The 25,591-nt window shown below is 29.1% G+C and overlaps 3 protein-coding genes across 6 annotated transcripts; 2 read left to right on the top strand and 1 right to left on the bottom strand.

Moving 5' to 3' along the window:
- The first annotated feature begins 10,711 nt into the window (after nucleotides 1–10,711).
- On the top strand, nucleotides 10,712–12,451 carry LOC145948149 (pre-mRNA-splicing factor RBM22). Its single transcript, XM_083057905.1, has 3 exons — nucleotides 10,712–10,900; nucleotides 11,004–11,057; nucleotides 11,238–12,451. Exons 1-3 carry the CDS (start codon nucleotides 10,847–10,849, stop codon nucleotides 12,363–12,365), a joined length of 1,236 nt encoding a protein of 411 aa, XP_082914031.1. The 5' UTR covers nucleotides 10,712–10,846; the 3' UTR covers nucleotides 12,366–12,451.
- A 344-nt stretch (nucleotides 12,452–12,795) lies between these two features.
- On the top strand, nucleotides 12,796–16,032 carry Bbs5 (Bardet-Biedl syndrome 5 protein). 2 transcript variants are annotated; one of them, XM_083057904.1, is made up of 8 exons: nucleotides 12,796–12,922; nucleotides 13,282–13,430; nucleotides 13,554–13,603; nucleotides 13,724–13,851; nucleotides 14,719–14,854; nucleotides 14,965–15,066; nucleotides 15,249–15,440; nucleotides 15,817–16,032. In XM_083057904.1, the coding sequence occupies exons 1-8, from the start codon at nucleotides 12,882–12,884 to the stop codon at nucleotides 16,030–16,032; spliced, it is 1,014 nt and encodes a 337-aa protein (XP_082914030.1). In that variant the 5' UTR covers nucleotides 12,796–12,881. The 2 variants fall into 2 exon arrangements, with proteins under 2 accessions (XP_082914030.1, XP_082914029.1); XM_083057903.1 differs by having other exon boundaries at nucleotides 13,530–13,603.
- On the bottom strand, nucleotides 15,626–22,516 carry Adp (WD and tetratricopeptide repeats 1). Of its 3 annotated transcripts, XM_083057901.1 has the most exons (15): nucleotides 22,264–22,516; nucleotides 21,499–21,614; nucleotides 21,292–21,422; nucleotides 21,118–21,229; nucleotides 20,028–20,411; nucleotides 19,841–19,961; nucleotides 19,560–19,730; nucleotides 19,347–19,474; nucleotides 18,859–18,986; nucleotides 18,704–18,784; nucleotides 18,218–18,360; nucleotides 17,851–17,998; nucleotides 17,550–17,742; nucleotides 16,529–16,774; nucleotides 15,626–15,874 (listed from the first exon to the last, which is right to left on the bottom strand). In XM_083057901.1, exons 2-14 carry the CDS (start codon nucleotides 21,562–21,564, stop codon nucleotides 16,568–16,570), a joined length of 2,013 nt encoding a protein of 670 aa, XP_082914027.1. In that variant the 5' UTR covers nucleotides 21,565–21,614; nucleotides 22,264–22,516; the 3' UTR covers nucleotides 15,626–15,874; nucleotides 16,529–16,567. The 3 variants fall into 3 exon arrangements, with proteins under 3 accessions (XP_082914027.1, XP_082914026.1, XP_082914028.1); XM_083057900.1 differs by lacking the exon at nucleotides 15,626–15,874 and having other exon boundaries at nucleotides 16,325–16,774; nucleotides 22,264–22,515; XM_083057902.1 differs by lacking the exons at nucleotides 15,626–15,874; nucleotides 19,560–19,730 and having other exon boundaries at nucleotides 16,325–16,774.
- Between the last annotated feature and the right edge of the window lie 3,075 nt (nucleotides 22,517–25,591).

The following is a 25,591-nucleotide window of genomic DNA, read 5'->3' as shown; positions in this document are numbered from 1 at the left end:
TAAATTCCTACATTATAAATATTGTAAAATTTTGCATGTTTATACGGAAATATGATTATAACACGACAAAAGTTTTAAGGCTATCTTGACGAAAATCTGTGATTAATTTTTTTTAATTTTTCTTAAACTTTTATAAAATAAAATTATTAGTTCTTTATTATTAAATTTATAATTTTAACGACGAATTTTTATTCCGTGATATTAATCGAAGATTAAGTTAACTATAATAAGAATCATAAAATAACGTAATAAATTTTGTAAACAATTTTCTACACACACTGACATACACATAAACACACATATACACACACACACACACACAGACACTCTTCAGCGATATGAAAAATGGTAAAGATTGTTATTATTTATACATTATCTAATGTCAGATTTCTTTCATTTATTGATACAAATTATGATACAAAATTTTCGTTGCTATTATACTTTTTGAATGTAACACGTTACGTTATAACAAAAAATATTGTTAGATAAGAACATTTATTTTTAATATTAATTAATTTTTGTATATACACGTTATTCGTGTAGAAGAATGTGTTATTAATAATAATAATAATATAATAATATAATAATGTATTATATATTATATTATTATTATTTTATTTTAATATTATAATGTATTTTATCGGATTATTAAAATACATTAAAATTTTTCGAACATTACAACTGAAACTGTCAAAATAATTATATGTAATGTATAAAACTTGTCATAGAGAAATCATAAGATCAACATGTATTATATAAAAATTAATTTACTTTTTTAAACTATATAATTAATTTTATTAATGAAGATTATATATAAATTTTTAATAATAATATTAATTAAATTTAATGTTACTGACTTGTACATTTTTCGCAATGGTGCTATTTATAACATGTATATGATATTTTTGTCAGGTAGATGTTTATTGCGTTCTAATGTTAATTTCATTTATCAAAACATTTTTATTATTATTACAGATTAATTATCGTATCTATCTACTTAATAATGAAATAATTTTCACAATTAATTTGTCAATGTAGATAAATGCACAATTATACCATATCGAGAATGAAATTATTGTTGGAAAATATTTTTGCTATTATGAGACGTTTTGCTGTTATGATCGAATACGTAAAATTGAAATAATCTGATACACTTTATATTACTCTAATAATTTTCTTTAAAAATTACTGTGACTTTAACATTTTGTAATATGAGAATTTAATTTCTAAAAGAGAGATCTAAAAAATATATTATATATCGCGAAGATTTTGAGACACCACACATGTATATAATAAGTTTTAGAATTAAGTCGCAAACTGAATATTACATATAAACTTTTTTTACTATTTAAAGTTATAATATGTATTTATTTTTATATAGATATAAAAATTTTTTGTGATTTTGACGATAATTTTATTTTTCAATAACGTCAATCGAAAAAACCGAAATAACCGTTTGGTATACTATATGATATTCTGTTTTAATTTAGTTATATAAGAATGTTTCTTTGATTTGATGAAATGTGATATGTTTAATTAGTTTGATTATGTAACAACCAAACATTTGACAACAATAAATAAATCATTAACATCACGTGTATGAAGCTTTCAATGGTTATACATAGATAACTGAACATATATATGAAAAAAATATGTGCTTTCTTTCGATTGATCTTTTTAATATACAAATTATATGACAAGACGAGCTCGTTATTAAGCAAATTAAATTCGACAAAATGATTAGTTTATTAACTTGCAATAAATTAATGCATTAAATTGTTTTTCTAAAAATGATGTTTATATTTATGAGGGATAATAATTTATCATAAATAGAGAATTGAACATATAAATCAATATTATACGAATATTGTTTATAATTTCTTGCAATATCATATAAATCTTTCTTTTATATTTGCAAGAAATGTTCGCTTTGTAAAAATTATGTAATATGAATAATGACTGAGATTTTAATACAAATCATTATTTTACTTTTTCATTTGTACCGTATAAAAATCGAAATCTTTATTCTTCAAATTTGTATGTAACTGTGAACTCAGATTCAAGAAATTATTAATAAAATTTTACAAAATTTAATTTATATATTTTTTTAATTTACACATATATATGTATATCTCAACTGACTGTTTCTGCAATCCGAATATAATACGTATTTATTTATAGAATTTTCACATTTACTTTATATAATTTTGAAACAGAGGTTTGTTCATTCTATTACAGGTTTACTATCCAATCCTTATAGAAATTGGATTTCGGTAAAATTAGTTGATTTTTTTCATATGTCGTAACTTGTGACTTGCTGAGCAAAAGATGTAATAACTTCAAAGCTAAATAATGGACAATTACTGATACAATATATTAAATTTATTATTATTAAAATAGAAACGGATGTTTATCAAAATTTTCAAAAATATAATTTAAAAGCTTGAGAATATATATTGAAGCAATATGTTGGTCGTAAAACTGGCTACATAATATCGTAAATATATAGTATTTTGTGAATAATATAAAATATTCTAAAAATTAAACCGGAATAAAAAAATAACATCACACCTTTCGTATCCGAAGTACATACTATTAGTTTTTCTATAGTACACAAATCGTATTCTTTCATTCGTTAAAGATTTATAATCATTAGCAGCATTAATTAGTTGTTTCTTAACTTTTACTTCGCCGGTATAAAGTTATAACTTCAAGAGGTTTATATATATTTTGAGAATTTCAATTTTCAAAAATAAATGGAAGTCTATTTCATTAGAATTTTCTTATAATTTAAACATATGCTTTCGCGTTATTAAAAGTTTTAATCAATTCAAGTGTTGATTAATTTCTTTCTAATTATTTTATTATCTCCTCGTTGAAGATATAATGTCAGAATTTTAACTTTTTTTTCGAGATGCTTTTTAATATTGAAAGAAAAGTCTTCATTCAAAATTGTTGATTTACTATATGCAATACTCTTCAAAATTTAATGACGATAAACACTTTCGAGATTTATTAGGATCCAGTTTTTTATCTCATTTTTCTGTATGTTTTCTTACATTTATGGAGCCATTCTTATTAAAGCTATTTTGAAATTACGTAAAGTTTTTGTTTGTAACAATTTTCGACCATCCCCCTCCACCCACATAAATGATCGTAAGATTTTTTGTGACCCCTCCTTCCTCTTATGTATTTTACGTAATATTTTACAGTACTACTAATAAGGTGTCTTTAATTTTATAACCTATTAACATAGAGATAAATAAGTGTTTAAACGTGCGTGATACAAAATTTGAATACACTTATTTTCACTAGCGGATCCTGACGTCGATAATGAAGGGGGGGGGAGGTTTTGCAAAATTATTTTATTTAATATTTTTGGTTTCATGATTAGCTTTTATTCCAGGGTCAACGACGTCGATAGCTCTTTAATGTTTGTTTTCCTTTATTTATATTTTTTAAACATATTCAGCAAAACGGTTTCTTTTAATTTGCAAGGGGGGGGGTTTAACCCCCCCCAAGGATCCGCTAGTGTATATATATATACAGAGTAGACCTAAAATACTTGGCCGAAATCAGGCATTAGATTGGGCTCGTCATAGAGATGAAAAACGTTCTTATGAACATTAGTCCAAAAAACACCTCCTTCAGGAGTTACGATTTCATTTAATTATTAATTTTGAAGAATAAATATTATACTTTCAAGGTTTTGATCGTACTTACTTACCTTTTTATTAATTAAGATGTTTAATAAGCTTAATCGAGTGATCTGCACGAGGCAACACTTTAGAATTCAAAATACAACAATCTCGGTCACTTTTCCTAGAATCGGTAAATATTAGTCGAAAGGATAAATTCAATAGTTAGACAAATAGAAGCGTGTGTTTTAGTTAACGATAGACATTTTCAACAATTTCTATAAATAAAAGTAAAATTATTTCCTTTCATGGCCTTCCATTTCTTTGAATCAGATAATTAATAATTAAATAATTAAATGATTCATGATTCCTAAAGGAGGCGTTTTTGGACTAATGTTCATAAGAACTTTTTTCATCCTTAGCCCGAGCCCAATCCAATCCCTGATTTTGGTCAAGTATTTCAGGACCACCCTGTATATATATATTATATAGATATAAAGAATTTCTCACCTAATTATTTTCATCCAACGAAATTATCTCATCATTTCGTCCTATGTCTGACTTAATCTACACTTAACTCCTTAAATGCGTAATGAGTATAATTTACAATGTATCTTATACATACATATTGTATATATTATATAGATATAAAGAATTTCGCCTAATTATTTTCGTGCAACGAAATTATCTCATCATTTCGTCTTATGTCTGACTTAATCCATACTTAACTCCTTGAATGCGTAATGAGTATAATTTACAGTGTATCTTATACTTATATATATACACTAGCGGATCCTGACGTCGATAGCTCTTTAATGTTTGTTTTTCTTTATTTATATTTTTTTAAACAAATTCAGCAAAACTGTTTCTTTTAATTTGCAAGGAGGGGTTTAACCATCCCCCTCCCCACCAGGATCCGCCAGTGCTTATTTTATATCAAAGTAAAATAAAAATGATACTTTATAATTTATAAATTTATTCAATTTTAAAAATTAAAAATTCTTTTCTTTACAATCGAGTGACTAATGCGGTCGAAAAATACAACTAATAACAGCGAGCTTGGAGTAAAATAGCCAAGTCCTTAATCGTAAGAGCATAGTTCTTTTGTATTAATTATCTTTGTCTACTATATATTCTGCTATAATATATACTATTATTTTTTTTTTTAATAATACTACATATGTATATATGTTCATCTACGTGCATTTGAAATATGATTTTGAAAATTGTATGTCGTGTATACATCTTATGATGCTTTCTCGATAAATTTTCTTATTGATATATTGATAAGATAAAAATCAATTTCTAAAGATAATAACTTAGGATGGTATTTTACATTTTTCATGAAAACTTTACGTTGTTTTGGATGTTCCGAAAGTTGTTTCTGCGCACATTAATAAAATTAAAATTTTCTATTACATAACATTACCAAAATATTTATAAAAATATATTTATAAAATTATGTATAATTATAAAAATATACATGCGTTTTTGATACATATGTGCTCGAAAGCTTAATGTTACGTAACTATCACATATATATAAATTACCGACAAGAACATCAGTTAATTTGATGTATATTAGATATTTATAAAATTATGGTGTAATAATTTTACGCGTAAAAATATTAACAATTTAATATTTTTGTATTTAAAATCAATATTTAAATGAATTATTTGATCAAAAAGTTAACGCATCACTATTAAATAAGAACTGAGTGTCGATGCAGTGCCAAACAAGCGGAAGAAGAAATATACATTTCTTTAAAATTAAATAAACAAAAATATGTGTTATTAGCGCGCCATATCTCTTTTAGTTAAACTTATTTATTTTCCTAATATAACAGGGTACCTTGATTTTAGACGACATTTGATATTGTGCTTCAGTCGTTTGTATACAATCAGTATAAGACATTACGTTACATCCATTTCTCTCGCCGAAAGAAAAAGTTTATATAACTATATCTGCGTTTTATTAATATATGTTGTAAGTACATTATGCTAATTTTTTTCCTTAATTTTGTATAGAACTTCTTATTATAGCATTCAAATAATGCAAAATAAAGCGTAATTCATTATTATATTTGAGAGATAATTTTCAATATATTATTAAATTTGTATATATGTATATAAATACATATAATAACTTTTATAAGAACTTTTGTATAAATACATATATACATGTACATACATATTTATATAATAAAAATAGCTTAAAACACAACAAGATGAAAAACGCAAAAATAATTTTACAATCTTGCGATGATGCAACTCTCACGTATTTATTTCTTTTTTTTTACCTTTTCTTCGTAGATTACACTACGTATACAATAATAACGGAAATAACGAAAATTATAGATATGGATAGAAATATATTTAGAAGATTAATTAAGAAACACCTCGAATCAAGTGAGAGACTCATAAAAGCTGCAAAAGCAGTTTTAGAAAAGAACTCACCTGTACGGAAAGCAGCAACAAAAAATAGAGTCGATTACTTGGATTTAAAAACAAAAATTAACAATATAAAATTTAAAAAAGAGTTTAATGAAAAAAAAACAAAATACGTGGAAGCAGTAGAAGAAATTTTAAAAAAACGTTCCTCATTCCGCCGCTCTGCATACAAATATGAAATTTCATTACAGGCGCTCAAACATGAAGTAAGAAAAGCCCGTGATATAGGGCTTGAAAACTACGCATATGACAGAAGAGTAAATCGTACATCTGTGACATTAACATATCTTCAAGAAAAAACACTTTTAGATGATTTGCAGGGGTGGAAGAAAAATGCAGTTTGTCCTTGTTCACTTTGCGCCTTGGAAGAACTATCAAAACGTGCTTACAAGTATGTTCAAGAAAATGGAAAGTCATGTCCATCATACTGGATTCATGATCAGGCGGATATTATTTGGTTGATAGAATTCGAAATGAGGCACAGCGATGAAATTAAAATCGGGTTCGAACCTTATTCAATTTGTTTGTGTAAAATAGACAAGTAGTAAATTACAACTTTTGTCAATGTTTAAAGAAACACTTCTGAATTTCAAGGTTCTTCTTAAATTTTGCAGCGAACAAATTGATCTGCTTTAAACTTGTATCATTAATCAATTGACTATATAAAATCTCAGAATGTAACAGATTATACCTTTAATTTGAATTCTATGGTTTTAAAATGCTTTTGGAAATATTTGTTTATAATAAATTCCTACATTATAAATATTGTAAAATTCGCATGTTTACACGATCGAAATATGATTATAACGCGACAAAAGTTTTAAAGCTATCTTGACGAGAATCTCTGATTAATTTTTTAAAAGAAATCTTACTTAAACTACGAGGGTAAGTCAAAAAGTAAAGGGACAAATAAAGAAATACACATTTATTTTAACCTATGTGGAAAATTTACATATCATTTTTTGACATAATCCCCACCAACATCGATACATTTGATCCACTGCTTAATAACAAGCTTCTGTATTCCATCCTGGAAGAAAGATTTGGGTTAAGTGTGTAGCCAGTTATGCACCACTGCAATGACCTTCTCATCCAAAGAAAATTTTTTTCCTCGTAGTATTTCTTTTCTTTTTTTTTTCCTCGTAGTATTTCTTTTCTTTTGTTTTCTTTTCATCTTTTCGGTTTATTAAAAGAAGCACTACGAGGAAAAAATTTTTCTTCGGATGAGAAGGTCATTGCAGTGGTGCATAACTGGCTTTACACACCCAACCCAAATCTTTCTTCCAGGATGGAATACAGAAGCTTTTTTATTAAACAAATGTATCAATTGGTGGGGATTATGTCGAAAAATGATATGTAAATTTTCCACATAGGTTAAAATAAATGTGTTTTTCTTTATTTGTCCCTTTACTTTTTGACTTACCCTCGTATTATAAAAAAAAATTATTACTTCTTCATTACTAAACTTATAATTTCAACAGCGGATTTTTATTTCCGTGAAATTAATCGTAGATTGGATTAACTATGATAAGAATTATGAACATAAAATAACATAATAAATTTTGTAAACATTTTTCTACACACATTACATACACATAAACACACACACAAAGACATTCTTCAGCGATATGTATATAAAATGTTAAAGACTGTTTATACATTACTAAATGTCAGACTTATTTCATTTATAAATAAAAAATAGGATATTAAATTTTCGTTGATATTATACTTTTTGTATGTTCTAACACGTATAACAAAAAAAATGTTTTTATTTTTAAATATAATCATTTATCTTTAATATTAATTAATTTTTGTATTCACACCGTTAAATCGTGTGGAAGAATGTGTTAATAATAATATAACAATATAATAATAATAGAATAATATATTATTATATTATATATATATATATATATATATACAGGGTGTCCGGTAATAGTCGCATCAACCGTCATGTGCAGGTAGAGCTAGTTAAACCGAGTAGAAAAGTCCTCTACCATTTTGCGATATTCTCAATAATAAGAGAGAAATAAATTAAAGAAAATCAGCCAATTCGCGCGATGATAAGCGTGCGACGAGAAGAGACAGCCCACTCGGGGGTCCAGAGTTAGCGCTACTCGTATGGAGTTACTGTCTTTTGTAAAGCGCTCCTCCCCGCTTCATCGCGCGCTTAGCAACCGTGTAACATTATACTGTTTCTTTTCGCCGCATGCTTAGTAACGACATAAAACTGGGCTGTCTCTTCTCGCCGTCGTCACGTGAATTGGCCGATCTTTATTAATTAATATCTCTCTTATTATTGAGAATATCGCAAAATGGTAGAGGACTTTTCTACTCGGTTTAACTAGCTCTACCTGCACACGACGGTTGATGCGACTATTACCGGACACCCTGTATATATATATACAGGGTGTCCGGTAATAGTCACATCAACCGTCGTGTGCAGGTAGAGCTACTTAAACCGAGTAGAAAAGTCCTCTACCATTTTGCGATATTCTCAATAATAAGAGAGAAATAAATTAAAGAACATCAGCCAATTCGCGCGATGATAAGCGTGCGGCGAGAAGAGACAGCCCACTCGGGGGTCCAGAGTTAGCGCTACTCGTATAGAGTTACTGTCTTTTGTAAAGCGCTCCTCCCCGCTTCATCGCGCGCTTAGCAACCGTGTAACATTATACTGTTTCTTTTCGCCGCATGCTTAGTAACGACATAAAACTGGGCTGTCTCTTCTCGCCGTCGTCACGCGAATTGGCCGATCTTTATTAATTAATATCTCTCTTATGATTGAGAATATCGCAAAATGGTAGAGGACTTTTCTACTCGGTTTAACTAGCTCTACCTGCACACGACGGTTGATGCGACTATTACCGGACACCCTGTATATATAATAACAAATATATAATTACGAATTTAAATGTCTTATGAAATATATAAGGACTTAAATCTTTATTTTTTATTTTACCTTTTTGAAAGTAAATGTATAATAGATTAATGAAATTTTTACAGTTATTAGAACGACATCAAACACACGATGACGCATGAATCGGATAATTTTTAATTAATAAATATATATGAATAATCAAAAATTATCCGATTTAAGTCGTGTTTGATGTCTTTTAATTGCAAAAATTCAGTAAATAAATATATTATAAAATTATAATTTTATTTTTACTATTTTAATTATATAATTTTAATTTTAATTATATAATTATATAATTTTACTTTTACTATTTTAATTGTATATATGCGCACATATATATAATATATATTCATCCGTGCGCTTACGTAGTGTATACATATATGTATTTGTTAAAATGTAAAATATCGCATATAAAATATATATATATACACCGTCTGTCCGAAAAATTCCGGGACTGATTTTTTTCCCGGCTTACAAGTAATGTCATCTGTTAATCAATTAGATAATCTTTTAGTAGCAATATTCAGCTATATTCATGTATTTTTTTAACAAGCTGCGTTCATTCTGTACTTAATACCAAGCTTATGAATTCTTTTTGTTTTTTTGATGCGTTAAAAAAATTGTCATGGAGCAGAGAGCAGTTATCAAATTTAATTTTAAAATTGGTAAAACGTTCCGGATAATGTCATGAACGATTATTTTAGAAATGTTGGTCTCTTCTGCGATCCTTCTGCATGTGAAATGACGGTCAATGAGCAGGAGATCACGAATCTTTGTGATGTTTGCGTCTGTCGAACTTGTAGCGGAGCGCCCAGACCATGCATCATCCTCAAGTGACTGTCGACCTTTTTTAAATCGTTTATACCACTCAAAAACTTTTGAACGTGATAAACAATTATCACCGTAAGCAATTTTCATAGACTTATACGTTTCCGTAACCGTTTTACCAATTTTAAAATTAAATTTGATAACTGCTCTCTGCTCCATGACAATTTTTTTAACGGATCCAAAAAACAAAAAGAATTCATAAGCTTGGTACTAAGTACAGAATGAACGCAGCTTGTTAAAAAAATACATGAATATAGCTGAATATTGCTACTAAAAGGTTATTTAATTGATTAACAGATGGCATTACTTGTAAGCCGGGAAAAAAATCAGTCCCGGAATTTTTCGGACAGACGGTGTATATTGGATGATTGCAAAAGTTCGTGCCCGATTTGAAGTTATTACCACCATCTATGCAAATCGGGCACGAACTTTTGCAATCATCCAATATATATCTCTTTTTTTAAATTTATTTATATACGCGAAATGTATTTCTTATCTATAATTTATGGATATAAGATGTGTGGACACACATGCGTAAAAAATGATTTTAGATTTTACTTCTAGAAATGAAAGTGGATGTATTTAGCACGGACATGAACCAAATAATCGATGGTATCGAAAAGTGGATGTGGATACGTAGTTCCAATTCCTAAAAGTGGATGCACGGCGCTACTGTACGACCTAGTAAAAGCGTCCCACGAAAATCGCCGGCATGGCCTCTCTCAGGCTTCTCTCTGATACGCGTATCATGTGCTCGATGTAAACTAGGCCTTATGAATACCGACCTTAAAATCTGAGAATTGATTTCTCAGCATTGGTAACCCTGATACAAAAGTTCGCATTGTCACCGCGCGAGGTCTCCAATCTCCAATTATCAGATCGGAATTTATCTGATCACTTCACTGACTCCACTCCTGTCGACGATCCTTATTAGATTCGTGGTAATGTATTGCAAATGGTGGAAGTTGTAATATTAATTTTTTCTGTATAATTATTAAGATAAATACGTAATGGCTACATCTAAAACTACGAACACCTATAACAGGCAAAATTGGGAGGATGCGGTAAGCATAAAGAAATTAAAACATTTACATCAATGTCTTTTATTAAAAAAAAAAAATGAATTTGCTTTTTACGTTCTCATATTATGTTTATCCATTTTTATAGGAATTTCCAATATTATGTCAGACGTGCTTGGGAGATAATCCGTATATCCGTATGGTAAGTTGTCACAAATATTTTTCTTTCGAATATCTTTTTATGGCGAAGTAATCAAAATTTTTGTACTTAATAAATAGCGACAATTGGATTGCAAAATCTAATGTATTCTCTTTCTTTTAACGAAAATATTTTACAAAAAAAGATTCCTTAATTACTATCATATATATTTCTTGTTTGCAGACAAAGGAAAAATATGGGAAGGAATGTAAGATATGTATGCGACCATTTACGGTATTCAGATGGTGTCCTGGGGCAAGGATGCGATTTAAGAAAACTGAAGTCTGTCAGACGTGCAGTCGATTGAAAAATGTTTGTCAAACATGTTTATTAGACTTGGAATATGGTCTGCCTATCCAGGTTCGCGATGCTGCTTTGAAGATTAAGGACGATTTGCCTCGTTCGGATGTAAACAAGGAATACTACGTACAAAATATAGACAATGAGATTGGCAAGATCGATCCGACCACGCCAGCCGGTGCCGTAGGCAAATCCGCCGCAGCTAGCGATCTTTTAATGAAATTGGCCAGAACGAGTCCATACTACAAGAGAAATAGACCACACATTTGTTCATTTTGGGTGAAAGGCGAATGCAAGAGAGGCGAGGAGTGTCCGTATCGGCATGAAAAACCGACAGATCCCGACGATCCGTTAGCCGATCAGAACATAAAGGATCGTTATTACGGGGTGAATGATCCAGTGGCGGATAAGCTTATGCGAAGAGCTGCAGCGATGCCCAAACTCGATCCACCTGAGGATAAATCTATCACGACGTTGTATATCGGCAATTTAGGCGACATATTGACGGAGAAACAATTGCGCGATCATTTCTATCAATACGGAGAAATACGTTCGGTGACTATGGTTCCACGTCAACAATGTGCCTTCATCCAATACACGCAGAGGAGCGCCGCCGAGGCGGCTGCCGAACGGACGTTCAACAAGTTAATATTGGGTGGAAGACGACTTACTATAAAATGGGGTCGTTCTCAGGGAAGACAAACGATATCCGCTACCGAGGCAATGAGAGAGATTCTCGAACCTGTTCCAGGCTTACCCGGAACTTTACCACCGCCCCCAGAAACGATGGGTAATAATTTCTTCAATCTGCAGACCACGCCTGGCATGATGCCGCCGATGATGATTCCACCGCCACCCGTTGCACCCCAATTTATGTTTCCGCCGCAAATGGCGGCTGCAGCTGCGACTCCGATTTTCCCTCCAGGAACGACTCCTATACACTATCCAAGCCAAGATCCGTCCAGGATGGGCGCGTCGCAGGGTATAGGAAAACCTTGGCCGGAAGAATAATGTGTAATGGCATTATATATGAGTTTTTTTGTAATGTAACTGTAACGACAAGGCAGAAAAATATATATGAATCCCTCATTACAATACGTATATGTTTTCGTATGTAAATATTTGTTAGTCAAAGCATCATTTCTTCTTTTTTCTTCATTTCATCATTTTGATCTTTTTGTCGATATTGATTTTCATATATGCAATTATATGTTATTACATACATTTTATATATGTAATATATATTATACATACATTTATTAATTATACTATACATACATTTTATATATGCAATTAATTTAAATATCTATTATTGGTAATGTAAAATAAGTTTAATTTTATATTGAAAGAATCTCTTTTTCTATGTGTGACTGATTAGGTTTCTTTAAATTTGCTTATACGCCAGTCAGTCCTTGAAAGAATCTTTCACAAATCACATACTGTTGTGCATCTTTGTAGATATGACAACGGTATTGATTTTCAGTCTGACAATAAGTCAGCTATAGTCTTGTTCAGTTGATATTCAAAATGTGGCAGGACAATGAAGTCAAATTTGATATTTCTCACTCGTAATTATAAAATTTTAATCATTTTCAAACTTTTTGATTTTATTGTTTTTGATATGTTTGTAATTTAAATACGGCTATTTGGTTCTTATTTCATATTCTTATCTTATTCATATGGAGTGTATTTTTTATATTAAATAAGTCAAACCTGTTAAATAATTAAATATTTAGTCATATTTAGCATGGTGAGAAATTGAATTTTTGCATAAAGCACAATATAATATAATTAATATAAAAAGTACACTTGATATGAATGAGATAAGAATGTGAAATAAGAATCAAATAGCTGTATTTAGCATATTAAATTACAAATATATCAAAAACAATAAATGCTTGAAAGTTAAAATTATTTTTGTATGTAGTAATATGCAGCTGCAACCTGGGGAAGTGACCGTTGACAAACTTGACATGATAGAAGATACAAAAGGCAACGCTGGAGATTTAGGAAAATTAATTGTCACAAATTTGAGAATCATATGGCATTCTTTATCTTTGCCACGAATCAACTTAAGTACGATGCAAAGTATTCTGCTCACACATAATTTGTAATTTAACGAAACAATGTTAATTAATCTAATTACTCGATATAAATATTTTTCAAACTGAGAAGAGAAAGATGTATATGATTTTATAGGTATAGGCTACAATACATTTGTGACAGTAAACACAAAAGTTCTTCATACGGTAAGAATTACTTTTGTATGAATATTTGCTGTATTGTTGAAAAGCAACAAGCAATCATTCTTTCTTTTTTCTTCATTTCTTTTTTTTGTTCTTTATTTTAACATTTTTTATCATTTTTAGATTCATGGTGGATATATGCAAGCTCTTCATATATTAACTTCATTTCGAAACTGTCGATATGAATTTATATTTACAAATCATGATATCAAAAGTACGAGACATTACACGTCTGTCATAGGTGTTTATAGGTGATAAGGATTATCATATCCTATTATTATATCATTATATCCTTTCATATACAAGGTATCCCATTTTTAAAAATATGCTCAAATATACCAAAAACGTCGCGTTTCAGAAAAAAATGTTTCGAATAAAAGTTTTAATTGGATGAATTTTTGTTTGGTTTTGAGGAGGAAAGAAATTGGCGTTACTGACTTTTTTCTAAAGGGCGATTTTCAAGGTCATTTGAAGGTCATTTGTTTTTTTTAAATAAAACCACCTTAATTTTTTTATATAAATCCTCCACAAATCATACACAAAAATAGAAGATGTATCAATTGGTGTAAAGAAAATACATTGTTGTTTGTAAGAAAAAGTATATGTAGTTGCTAATTGCAAATTACATACATTTTTATAAACTATGTTTTTTTTTGCACATAATAGATTCTTCTCGTTATTTTGTGCATGAAAGTATTGAGGTAAAATTGTCGAAAAATGAATATTTTACAGGATATTTCATAGTTTATGTATAAAATTATGTGTCAAACTTAAGTATACCTTGTAACTATTCATTTTCAGAGGCCATCTTATCCTTATAACTTTTTATAGTGAATATCGCGAGGAATTGATCTATATAAAAAGGTGTATATAATATAAGGCGGTTCCATTAAAAAAAAAAAAAAAAAAAAAAAACCAAATGACCTTGAAAATCGCTCTTTAGAAAAATCAGTAGCGCCAACATCTTTTCCTTTCAAAACTAAACTTTTATTCGAAATTTTTTTTTTTTAAATGCGACGTTTTTTTGTATATTTAAGCACATTTTTAAAATGGGACACTCTGTATACAGTTATCGCTATATCGCAAAAATAGCTATTTTTATAAAGCGCTTATTGCAGAGCTTATGTATCGTCGAAAGTTTACAGAGAAATTAAATTGAGAAGTGGTATTATACGTGAAAATCGGTTGGTTTTGTTACCTCAAGAAAAAGTACATTCTTCCATACAAGACGTTTGGAATTTATCTGTTGAACAGGTTTCGAAAAATTTCTATTTTTAATCGTCAGCAATTTTTTTTTAAATTGTTATGTATGATAATCGCTAATAATAAATAAAAATAACAATAAAATTAACATTGTTTTGTAGGGAAATATCGGAACTTTTATTATAACAAATATACGTTTGGTATGGTATGCAGATGTAAATCATCAATTTAATGTGTCGATATCTTATCTTACAATTGGAAATGTAAGTGTTAAAGTACTAATATGTATATTGCAATAATAACAATTGTTAAATCTTTGAAGAAGATATATAATTTTATTATATCATATATCTTTAGGAATTGAGAAAAAATATTTATGTGAAACATTGCATATTTAACATTTTTGAGAAATTGTATGTTCCATATGAATAAATTTCTTTTGCAGATTACTATTAGGACTTCGAAATTTGGACCGACTTTAGTAATTTTAAGTACAGAAGCCAGTGGAGGATATGTTTTAGGTTTTCGTGTCAATCCCTTGCAGCAGCTTCACATTATTCATAAAGAAATATCGATACTTCGTTCAGAATACAAAAAGTTCCCTATTTTTGGTGTGGAATACATATTTGAACATCAGGTACTTTATATAGTTTATACGCATATTAATGTACATTTTCATAGTAGTATTAATCTATAAAGTTTATTAATCAAAAATGAAATGTTCAATAAATCAAATTTTCAATCGAGTCTTTTGACTTGACTCAAAACTTAATTATGATTAAATTAAATTAAGTTTATCTTAATAACTAACACTTATTTTTCTTCTTTAAGAATCTTTTTGCAGTTTAAAGTAAAATTAAGTTGTTTGATAAATTTCTTTCACTTTCATACTAGCGTATATCTTAAAAGCATATATTAATATTTTGCTGTTGTACAAATTTGAAATATAGACATTCTGATACATCACTCAATGAAAAAATGTTAAATATTATGTGTGTGTTTCTGTATTACAGGCATCTTCACAAGAAGAGATTAATGTAGAACATTTCACCGAGATACAAGATAATCAACCTGAAATATCAAATGTATTTGGTTATTATTTTTCCGAGGGAAATACAGGTCAGAGAAAGCCTAATTTCTCGATTCATTTAGGACTCGCTGCAGAAGAGCCAAGAGAAAGCAGTACATTGCAGAATTTATGGGAACTTATACCATCATCTGTTAATTAATTTTAAAATTACTTTTTAGCTTAATCGTTTTTGAAGTTTTAAATTTTATTTATCCATATTAATACTGCATAAATTCATGTCGAATTATAATTATATGATAATTTTTTATTACAGAAAAAATGCTCATAAGAGGATAAAAGCTAACTCATTTTGTACAAAGATACACACACACACAAGCGCGCGCACACACACACGCACACACGTACGTACACACGTACGCACGCACGCACACCCGTACTCACACCATACATAATATATTAATTATATCCTATTATAAATTTGAAATATATAACTTTTGCTCAATTTTGTTTTACATTTCTTAATACATTTATATCTTAAGAAATAAAATTTTATCTTGTATTCAATTTTACAAAAATGTTTTTATTATTACATAAAAGTAATTCATGTATCGGTGAAAAAATAAATAATTAGAATTAAAATAGTGTGAAAGATTATATAATATGCATATTAATATATAGATCCTCAATTATCTAACCATTTTTAATCTGCTGTTTTTGTGAATTCCATGCAAGATTTAACTTGGCCTGCAATTTAAAGCTTGTGTTATTGGCTGATCATGTTGATCTTCACCATCCTCGTCACTAAATTCATGTTGAGGAACAGGAAATCTGTATCCCATGTTCATAAGCATTAATTCAAATGGATCACTATTCATACGTATTTGATTGGCTGATGCAGCATCATCTAGATTTTGAATTTCCCTTTCATTTACACTACCATCCTGTAATTAAAATTAAATTAAGTTAATAACAATGCAATATTTGTAATATTTTACATATTGAATCGCATTACAATCCACAAAGAAAAAAGATGAGCTACATTGCTACAGTTTAGCTCACATCACATATTTGAGTATTTTGGAATAGACAGAGTGAAAATAGATTCTAAACAAAACATTTTCAAGTAAGAATTTAGTAAGGTTCTTAATGTAAAATACAATTAATTAAATGTGAAATTTAAATTTGTCAAATATTTTCATTGAATTTCTATAAGTAAAAATCGGAATATAATACTATAAGTAATACTATAAGTAAAAACTCTCAGTGAAGACTAGAAATAACTATCTTTTCCTATAATTAGAAAAATTAAACATTTTAATTTTATAAAGAGATATATTACTTAAAAATGATTCAGTTAACAAAAATAGATTTAATCTATAAGTATGCCAATTTTTATTCGAATAAATATTTTAAAATTAATCAATAAATTCAATTCTATTTTTTATTTTTTCAAATTAAAATCCACTTAGAGCAGAAAGATAGAAAGTTATACGAGAGCGATATCATGAAATTGCCTGAGAGATGGCTAAAATTGTGCATACATTACTGATTAAAAGTATTTTACAATATAAATATTTCAGCTTTGATTTTAACTCAAAAAACAGACGGAAATTATTGGCCAACTGAATAAAATGATTTTATGTAGTTGATATCTAAATAAATTATCTGAATGATTCCGAACATATAATTTAACATAGTTTATAAAAAAAAAATTACCTCTGGCCACGGACTCCATAATCTAATCACTGGATCAATACCACTAGTAGCTAACAAGCATGTGGATGGATGTGGTTGTAAACAATTTACAATTCTGTCATCTCCTCGCAGTATACGTATAATATTAGTAGTATTACGATCCCAGATGAAAAAGGAACCATCATCTGATCCAGCTACTATATATTGGCCATTGCTTAAAACAAGAGTATTACATATTCAAGATAAATCTTACACAAATTGCGTAAAGTTAAGAAATTAAAATAAAGAACAAAATTTTAATTGTCTATTTAAACTCATTTACTTTCCAAAGAAGTTTGCCTCCTTTATGTCAGTTGTTGTATTACAATGACCACAAAATCTCATTTTATAATCGATTGTATTACGTCTCCATTCTTGCTCATATTCTGATATTGGGAAAAATGATTGGTTGCTTTGTGTCACGTCTTTTCCTAATAAATAATAATAATAATAATATATTAGAATATATATTAATAAAGCTTTAATAATTATGTATATGTATGTATGTATGTATGCATGCATGTATGAATATATATATATATATATATATATATATATATATATATAAGTTACTGCATTCACATATATAGATAAAATTTTATATTATTATTTTATACACATTTTACATAAATGAAATCGAATAATGTTACCAGCATCGATAGCTTCTTTTATATCCATTTTCAATGCTTTACATGCTGAATTAGATGTATATTCTGGAAATTTTTGTTGAAAATTCTTGAGTACTTTGTCAGCTTCAATTGATCGATTTAAATCAAACAGACAACGCGCCAATCTGTACACATGTATAAGTTATAATAAAAATTTAACAAATTTAATATTCAAGAAAAAATTTTTATTTTCAATATAAAGAATTAAATTAAAGAACTCGATAACGCTTGTTGAGTCAAAACAAAAATCACACATTTAATGTTTTTTATCTTTAAAGTTTTGAAACTTATTGAAACTTTTAAACTGAATAGTAAAATCTCCTTTAAACAGTACAAGTTTTTATATTTGAACTATAATTGAAATTGTATAAATAAAATCAATGACATTTCACATCACTTTTTGCTCAAGTGACTGAATATATTTTCTCAAATTTATCAATTATAAAGATTAATGCTTATTTGATTTACCTAAAATGAGCTTTCACATGTTCCGAATCGAGAAGTAATGTTGTCTGACAATCTCGTAAAGCTGCATAAATATCGCCATCCCTATATCAAAATTAAACGTTTTTTTAAAATTATTTGGGGTATACATATATTCTATTATCAATAAAAATAATTACCAAGCACGTTTCATGTAAGCAGCTGCTCGATTGGCAAACAATACTGCTGCCATTGGACAGTAAGAAATTGCTTTATTATACAAATTAATTGCTAGTGAATACTTTTGTTGCTCAAATTCCTCATTTGCCTGTTAATAAAAAACGTATTATGTTGATTACAATATTAAAAAAATTTTTTAAAAATATTTAATTTAATTCTCAAATATATTTTGATTCTTTTTTCATATATTTTCATCTCTTTTTCAATTGTTCTTTTTTTAAAGTCTCTCTGCTTAAATATAAATTATTTTTAAAAAGTCATAAAATTTATAATCATGAAATGGATAAAAAATGCTTCTTACAATGAATTTAACTTTATAAAGTACGATCATATTAATGTAGAAATTAAATAAAAATTTTGTTTGTGAAGATAATTTACCATTATTTTATGCTGTATACATAAATTCTTTATATTTATATATGTAAGAAACGACTCTCTATAAACTCACTTGGCGTTTTAATTCTTCAACGTAAGGTGGCAATATTTTTACAGTTTTGCCTATAAGATCTTCTGTATAGCTTATGTCATTTTGTTTCAAGTAATACTTGCCAAGTTCTTGATCCCACTCTATTGATCCTAGTAAAACGTAATTGATTATCGTGTATATAATTATTTTGTGCGTATATGCACATATAAAAGCGACGAACTTTGTGACAGTTACTTGAATATTTCTTCGATGAACTAAAAAATGTTTTTGAATTATTTGAATCATTGATATCAAACAAATAAACTTGTTCTCCACCCATATTAACGAGTAACTCATTTCCATTATCGCTGAATGTCAAATAGGTAGTTGTAATGCTCCTATTACCATCACGAGAATGCAGATGACCTAATCAATATTAAACTGAATGATAATCTTAATCAAAACAATCATACTATACTTAACAAAGAAGAATAAGAAAAGATAAAGGTACATATGATATCTTTGATCGTACAAACCCGCAATAAAGTATTGTGTGCTACCCAATGGAATATTATCATCTGGATCACCTTTTCCTGCTCGATAAGTACTAATATTTGCCCAATCTGAATTATCGTGTATAGAGGGAGATGGAGGAATCTACGGTTTCAAAATTAGATGTTATATTGTGAAACTTATTGTCTCAAATCTGAAATTTGAAAATACCTGGGATAGCTTTATCATTCGTCGATCGTACATCCGAATATAAGCATCGTTAGCGCCGATGGCTACCAGTTCAGGCTTTCTCGGATTTACGGCGATGCATTTGCCTTCCGCATAACGACCCATATGATAAACCAAGTTCACGAGAACGTTGTGATTGTTATTCCTGCAAATGTGCGGCGTACGAATGTCATATTGCAAGAAGAGACCATCTTCGCCCGCGCTCCAAAACAAGAAGGGAATACTGGGCACAGTGGCGATACGTTTGATGCGCTGTTTATGGCATTTACATGTGAATATCGGTTCGGAGAGTGTTAGATCATGCACCCGAATCCTACAATCTGCTGCACCTGACACCAGTATACTGTCATTTGATTTTGGCATAAACTAAAAGCAAATACAAATAGTATCAAAATAAATATCTCATGCAACATCTTACAAAAAAATTATCTCACATAAGTGTATAACAGGATTGTTAGATAATTCTAACAAAATTTTTATAATATTTAAAGTAGTAACATAATGTGTAAAAAATTCTTAGAAATTATTTCTAAGAATTCTTAGATATTTTTAAAAATTCTTATATATTCTTTCTCTATTATTCTATTTTTATTTATATAACTATAAAATTAAATTATATCTTGAAGATTCAAGAATTATAAAGATTTGATTAATGTTAATTAATATAAATCTATATAAAAAATGTTTCATTTTAAGGTCATTTAAAGGTTAACCTAGTTTTAAATGAAATCACTCTTTTATACATATATAAGTATATGTATAGCGCTTTTTTTTATATAAATCGATTCTTCGCAATATTCAGTAGAAAAAGTTATAAGAGTAGGATGGTCAAAAAGTGAATTTGAGATATTTTGTACTTTAATGTGACATAATTTTATATAAAATATAAAAATAAAAATTTCGTAAAATATTCATTTTTTTATGCTCTTACCTTAATACTTTTATGCATAAAATAATGAATCTTAATTTTTGTATAAAATATTTTTTCATTAAAGTTTTAGCAATCTTCAACTATATTAATTAAAACACCTTGTGTATGTGTATACATATAGGTGTGTGTGTGTGTATTTACCTTTACAGAGAATATATTCCCACGATGACCCGAATGAAGTACCAATTTTTTTTCATAACGAAAAGGATCCCACAATATGATATCCTTGTCATCTGATGCCGACGCAAGTATTCTAAATATATTTTAAATTATTGGATATTGTACAATAAAAAAGTATGGAATTAAGATACATACTGTCCAGTTTCATTCCATTCTAAACAATTAACACATCCTGTATGACCATTTAATTCCTTTTCTAAACCTAGACGTGATATGAGATTTTCAGTAACATGCAGTCTTTGTGAAACTGTATGTGTCACCGAGTCCTAAATTAAAATTTAATAAAACATAATAATTAACATAGTTAATAAAAAATATACAATTAAATGTTATTTTACTTACTTGTATTTCTCTTTGTCGTACTAGATCTACGACCCTATAATCCTTCTTCTGAATGTTAGAAAACATAATGATGTTATTCCATTTATTTATTATGGCACAAAATAAATTAAAGATTCCTGGAAATGAAGATAATATATATAACTATTCATAAAACAGCACACATTTATATCAATTAAGCAGTTAAACAATAGTTTATAAAAAAAAAGTATTGATTAAAAAATTTTATCTCACTATATAATATATGTAAGTTGAAATTCTTCTTTTGGTCAGTCATTAAAAAAAAATCTGCTAAACAGTTATTAATTTCATTACAGTCAATGATAAATATATCAAATACCTACTTTAATCATTAAGTCTTATGCCACAACTTTGTAATTACAATTTTGTTTTAATGCACTCGTATAGATAAAGAACAGGATTTTATTATTACGCATTTTAATTTTATTAAAATTTTGTTAGTTAAATAATCTTTCAATTTATTAATGCATATCTTGATATTATACACTTCATTTCTCTGTTTCACATTATTAAGCACAGATAAACAAAATAATATGTGTATGTACATAAAATATTTTTCTTGATATATATAGCCCCATCCACAAATAAAATTATAAATATATAAGTATATATATATTTAAGAAAGTATTAAAATCGTAAATAAATAAATAAATATATGCAATTTATATATATTGTATATATATATATATATATATATATATATATATATATATATATATATATATATAAGAATGCGAATAAACTTACTTGCTTATTTGATGCATCTTGCACATAAATTCCATACCATCATACAGATTGATTCGTGTATTTAATATAAATATTCTCCTTATATATAATTAAAAGCACAATATACAGTAAAAAATATAATCTATATAACAGCTAATATAATCTATATCACACTCTTCATCAAAATTTGTTGAACCAAAAAAAATAATGTAGATATAGAGAGAAGAAAAAGATGGTAGCACAATACGTCTCTGTAGTCAGTGTTGCCAGTATTTCTAGAAATAGTGTCGCCTGATTCATGGCTTTAGGCAGAGCAGAGAGAAGCCTGAGAGAGGCCATGCCGGCAATTTTCGTGGGACGCTTTACTAGGCCGCACAGCAGCGCCGTGCATCCACTTTTAGGAATTGGAACTACGTATCCACATCCACTTTTCGATACCATCGATTATTTGGTTCATGTCCGTGCTAAATACATCCACTTTCATTTCTAGAAGTAAAATCTAAAATCATTTTTTACGCATGTGTGTCCACACATCTTATATCCATAAATTATAGATAAGAAATACATTTCGCGTATATAAATAAATTTAAAAAAAGAGATATATATATATATATATATATATATATATATATATATATATTTTATATGCGATATTTTACATTTTAACATATACATATATACACTACGTACGCGCACGGATGAATATATATTATATATATGTGCGCATATATACAATTAAAATAGTAAAAGTAAAATTATATAATTATATAATTAAAATTAAAATTATATAATTAAAATAGTAAAAGTAAAATTATATACATTTTATAATATATTTATTTACTGAATTTTTGCAATTAAAAGACATCAACACGACTTAAATCGGATAATTTTTGATTATTCATATATATTTATTAATTAAAAATTATCCGATTCATGTGTCATCGTGTGTTTGATGTCGTTCTAATAACTGTAAAAATTTCATTAATCTATTATACATTTACTTTCAAAAAGGTAAAATAAAAAATAAAGGTTTAAGTCCTTATATATTTCATAAGACATTTAAATTCGTAATTATATATTTGTTATTATATATACAGGGTGTCCGGTGACTCGCGAATCACCTCTCGTAGACAGGTGTAGAGTGGGTCAAACCGAGTAGAAAAGTCCTGTACCATTTTGCGAAATTCGCAATAGTTAATGATAAATTAATTGTTAAAGATCGGCCAACTAGTGTGCGCGGCGAGAAGAGACAGCCCATTGTTACGCCGTTGCTGGGGGAGGGAGGGGTGGAGGAGGGGCGAAGCGGTAGCAGGGATGTTCAACAAAAGACAACGGGTGTGTAAATGTACGTATGAGCTGGAGCTTTGCGTCGAATTACTTCTCTCATTCTCTTCCTCTCTCTTGTAAAGAAAAATTTTGACAAACTATTTTCTACGATTTTAAAATCATTGTAGTTGCGTCGACATCATATTTAGCAATGTGCATCATTAAAAAAATACGTAAATTTACTATAATAATAAGTGTAAAATTACACGAAAAATAATGAAAACGTATAACATTTCCATTATTTCTCGCGTAATTCGACATTTATTGTTAATCTTATTTTACATAATTATTTACAGTGCATCTCGTCGAAATTCAGCATGCATAGAAAGAAGAAATTGATGCAAATCACTCGATAGTACTCGGATATGTTCTGTTGAGATTTTACATTAATAATAATTAATAATAATTCAATGACATTCTTTCTCTCTCTCTTTCTCTCTCTCTCTCTCTCTCTCTCTCTCTCTCTCTCTCTCTCTCTCTCTCTTGCGGCATAGAAAAAATTTGTTATCTTTTCCACACCACCTTGCGGTAGATAACATGGCGCATTTTTTTTAAAGTGGTATCCCCCGTAGGTCTAATCCACTCTCATATTTTAATGCAGGAATTGTTCAAAATGGCATCCTCCTTCGCGCGAACACAATTCGGCCCTTTGAATAATATTTCGCGTAGCGCGATACGCCATTTCCGGCGTGATGCTATTAAATGCAGCGAGAGTTGCTTCTCGTACCTCTGCTTCTGTGCCATCACGCCTGTGTTCGACTAAATTTTTAATGTGACCCCACACAAAATAGTCAAGCACATTAAGGTCTGGCGATCGCGCTGGCCAAATAATTGGACCGCCTCGACCGATCCATCTGTCAGGATAATGCGCATTTAAAAAATCGCGTACTTGACGCGAGTAATGCGCAGGTGCCCCATCATGCTGGAAAATAAGACGTGCCCTTACGTCGAGAGGTACATTCTCGAGTAAAACAGGTAACTCATTTTCCAAGAAACGTCTGTAGACATCGCCATTGAGTCGAGGCGGTAGAAAATAAGGACCGATCTGAAAATCGTCGAGAGAAAATGATTTCTTAAAGCTGCAAAAAATTCCTTAATTAATAAAAAAATTTGCTACTTACAATTCGGTTCGCAATTATTCCTGCCCACACGTTTATTGTCCAGCGATACTGGAATGTACATTGCCGAACAACATGCGGATTTTCTTCGGCCCAATATAAATAATTGCGGCTATTAAATATGCCGTTTGGCGTAAATGTCGCTTCGTCGGACCAAAGAATTCGGTCCGGAAAAGCATTGTCCCGCCGGTGTTGAGCGAGAAATCCTACGTGTGTTTCATCGATTGTTTATATTTATTTTTTTTTTAATAATGCGAAAACATGAAATTAAAATAATAAAAAAATACCTTCGCAAAAGTAGACGCGCTGTTCTCTATCCCTGGGTAGAAGGTGTTGTACTCGCTGAAAATGATACGGCTGCAATCCGTTTCGGCGTAAAGTTTGATGCACCACGTATCGCGAGAAACCGAGTCTCCGAGCTGCGCGTCGAACACTGTTCTGGGGATGCTCTTCAAATTCTTCCAGGATTCTCTCTTCATCGTCTACACCATAATGCAATAGTGCATTTACATTTCGACGATTTGGAATAACACTTCCTGTCTCCATCGTACGTTCAACACAATTTAAAATCGAATTGTAAGTAGGATGTCGCTCACGTCCGGGAAATCGCTCCGCGTAAAGGCGAGCCGCGAGACGAGCGTTTCCTTCGGCTAAACCGTACATCATAATCATTTCGGTATACTCCTGTGTAGTATACATTTCTTAATATTTTTTAAAAGATCTTTTAACGAGACGTATACGTTGTATGCTGGGCACCAACTAATGTGGAGAAACAATGAGATGAAAAAGAAAGTGATAACAAATAAATAACGAAAGAAATGCTTTTGGTTTACAAACATTTATTTGTTTCAAATGTTTGTAATTTGATGCCCTTTTCATCGATTAAAAAATATAATACAAAAAAT

This window comes from Prenolepis imparis, unplaced genomic scaffold (assembly GCF_030444845.1).
Source record: "Prenolepis imparis isolate NDT839.2.m4 unplaced genomic scaffold, iyPreImpa1.0 SCAF_261, whole genome shotgun sequence".
In the NCBI taxonomy this organism is placed as follows: domain Eukaryota; kingdom Metazoa; phylum Arthropoda; class Insecta; order Hymenoptera; family Formicidae; genus Prenolepis; species Prenolepis imparis.
This window is presented reverse-complemented; position numbering and strand designations above follow the sequence as displayed.